The sequence below is a fragment of the Mucor mucedo genome, assembly GCF_025094135.1.
Source record: "Mucor mucedo strain NRRL 3635 chromosome Unknown EV154scaffold_203, whole genome shotgun sequence".
NCBI classification, from domain to species: domain Eukaryota; kingdom Fungi; phylum Mucoromycota; class Mucoromycetes; order Mucorales; family Mucoraceae; genus Mucor; species Mucor mucedo.
In genome coordinates this window covers 45769-48201 of record NW_026252487.1, presented here as the reverse complement: position 1 = coordinate 48201, position 2433 = coordinate 45769, and the positions used below count along the sequence as shown (strand labels likewise).

General features: G+C 39.9%; 1 protein-coding gene across 1 annotated transcript; it reads left to right on the top strand.

Annotated features, from left to right (window-relative positions):
* The first annotated feature begins 352 nt into the window (after positions 1 to 352).
* On the top strand, positions 353 to 2210 carry EV154DRAFT_581184 (uncharacterized protein). The gene is made up of 3 exons (XM_051606633.1): positions 353 to 917; positions 994 to 1520; positions 1587 to 2210. Exons 1-3 carry the CDS (start codon positions 650 to 652, stop codon positions 1935 to 1937), a joined length of 1146 nt encoding a protein of 381 aa, XP_051451145.1. The 5' UTR covers positions 353 to 649; the 3' UTR covers positions 1938 to 2210.
* The last annotated feature ends 223 nt before the right edge of the window (positions 2211 to 2433 follow it).

Genomic DNA, 2433 nt, shown 5'->3' with positions numbered 1-2433 from the left:
ATTTCTTCCATTCTACTACGTTGTTCAAAGTCCACATCAGGGATGTCACTATCCAAGAACTCATTACAATCCAATGCTTCGTCAAAACGTTGTTCCGCAGGGATAGTCTCGACATTGACATGCGCCAAAGGAACGGTATGAACAGCATCCATGTCCACATCATTTGCTTCACTATTTGCTTGATTTGTATTGGCAGCAGGAGACATAAAGCTCGTGATACGGTGGGCTCTGCCCTGTCTATGGACTCTTGAAGGTGTAAGCGATTTCTGAATTCGATTAGGGTGCACCATGATTTTAAAATATTTGAATTAAACAAGTAAGTGAAATTGTATGGGCCTGTTTTCTATAGGTTTTATATTCATTATAGAATTAGACTATCACAGATCGGAACCACTTAAAACTCTTATGCCGTCATAGCTGCCAAGCAAATTGGCTTTCAAATACACGAACCTGTCGGGAACTGTTGTCAAATTGTCTTCCCAAAACGGCGTTCAGAATTAATGATACAATACTGTGATTGGTGTATGCGAATCTACATCAGTCGAACCATACAAATCGAAGCTAAGTAACTGACAAAATGTTATAAATACTAAACATTTATACTAAATCATTGATATTATTCTAAATAATTATTTTTAAAATTTATAACATGAACCCCAACAATATTGCATTATCCAACGCCGATTTTATCCGTCTTTACGAAACTGCCATCAATCGTATGGAAGCAAAGTGGGAGACTAAGTTTGCTCAGTTAACTGCAGATATGAATCGTGGATTTCGTAATGTTCCTGTAGCCGTGAGCAATCACATGTACCTGAAATCTGGAGAACATTGTAAGTGCTGCAGTCAACTCAAAAAGCTTCAAAGATCCAACAGCAAGGCCTCCATCCAAAAGCCACTCGCAGTAGAGTCAGCAGGTATGAAATATCAAACATTTTCGGTTTATCTTGTAACAGTATTTTGGTTTTAATATTCTTACTTTGCGACTTATAGAGCATCTGCAAGATCAACTCCGTCGAGCAATTGCGCACTACAAGGATAATGGTCTGGTCGAAAAAATTGATGCCATGATGATAATTTTTGGATCTAGATCAATTGAAACGCGTAAGGAGAACAAGATCGAAGACTTTGAGATCGTGACCGAGGCGTATCTCAAGTCAATTTCGTCTGAGGATTGCAGCGATGAGGATATCACGGCCAGAGCAACAGAGTCATACAACAACGTCCATTCCCTGTGTAAGCATTTTGTCGTAGCATATCTCGGTGACAAATTGCTGACACATTTTACATGGAGCTCACTTGATGCCAAGGTCCGTAAGGAGATGACCGCATTGTTTGAGTGCATCGTTCTGTTCTGGAACAAGCGTGTGGGTATAAGTGGATTCCCAACATCTTTCGCCGCTGAGATGATCTCGGATGCAGAAGCTCACACCCCGGTGATGCCACTGTACCGTGCTGACAAGAACTGGATGGCACGTCGTATGCTGATTTCAGCCATTCAAACTGCCGTACCAGTTAAAGTAAGTAATATTTTTGTATACAATGGTTCATAATGTGGTATCTAACTAAGTTTATTGTATGATCAGCCAGTACGACGTCCAGTTTCCTCAGGCGTGTCCAACAACTTTGACAGCTTGGGGTTATCCGAAGTGCCTCTGGGTAACTCGTCCGCATTTAATGTCAGCATGAGTACGTTGAGTTCTTTTGGGCGGGTCAGAATGCCAGACGACGATGCTCCGTCAGTCTCTTCTAACAGAGACATCCTCAACTGTTTGTCTGACGATGTGTTTGACGATGTGCTTGACGAGGTGCCCGAGGAGGTGTCCGAGGAGGTGTCCGAGGAGGTGTCTGAGGAGGTGTCTGGTGCGAAGAGACAGCTTGCCAATTCAAATGCAGAAGGTGAAACAAGAAAAAGTCAACGGTCTCGTAATGCTTAGATCCGTTTTTTTTAAAAGTCAACTAAAAAATTTTGTATAAAAAACCTTCTCTTTTTTCTTAGAAATAAAATTTTTTCTTTTCTTTCCCCAACAATATCTTTTTGTATTTAGCTTTGATGTATGTGTATGATAATATATTTTTTTTTTGTAAATATAGGGGTGTTCATCCCCCATCCCATCCCTAACCATAAGGTAAACTAGTTAGTGGACTTCTCGCATCCGTGAAGGTAAGTTCAATATTCTTCTGTGCAACTAACTACACCCGCTCTTTTTGATTGTAGCCATTCAATTGTAATGTAAGCCAGTGATTATATTTGATTGTATCATACTCTAACACTGTAGTCTATAGATATAATGCATACAAAACTCTCGCTAGGCTAGGCTAAGGTAAATAACTAAATGATTGTGACCTGTGTAAGCCACTTATTAATAATTTTAACTCTGATATGTAGCTTTTCTATTCGTATAATACTCTTACGTATCAATACAAAGCACG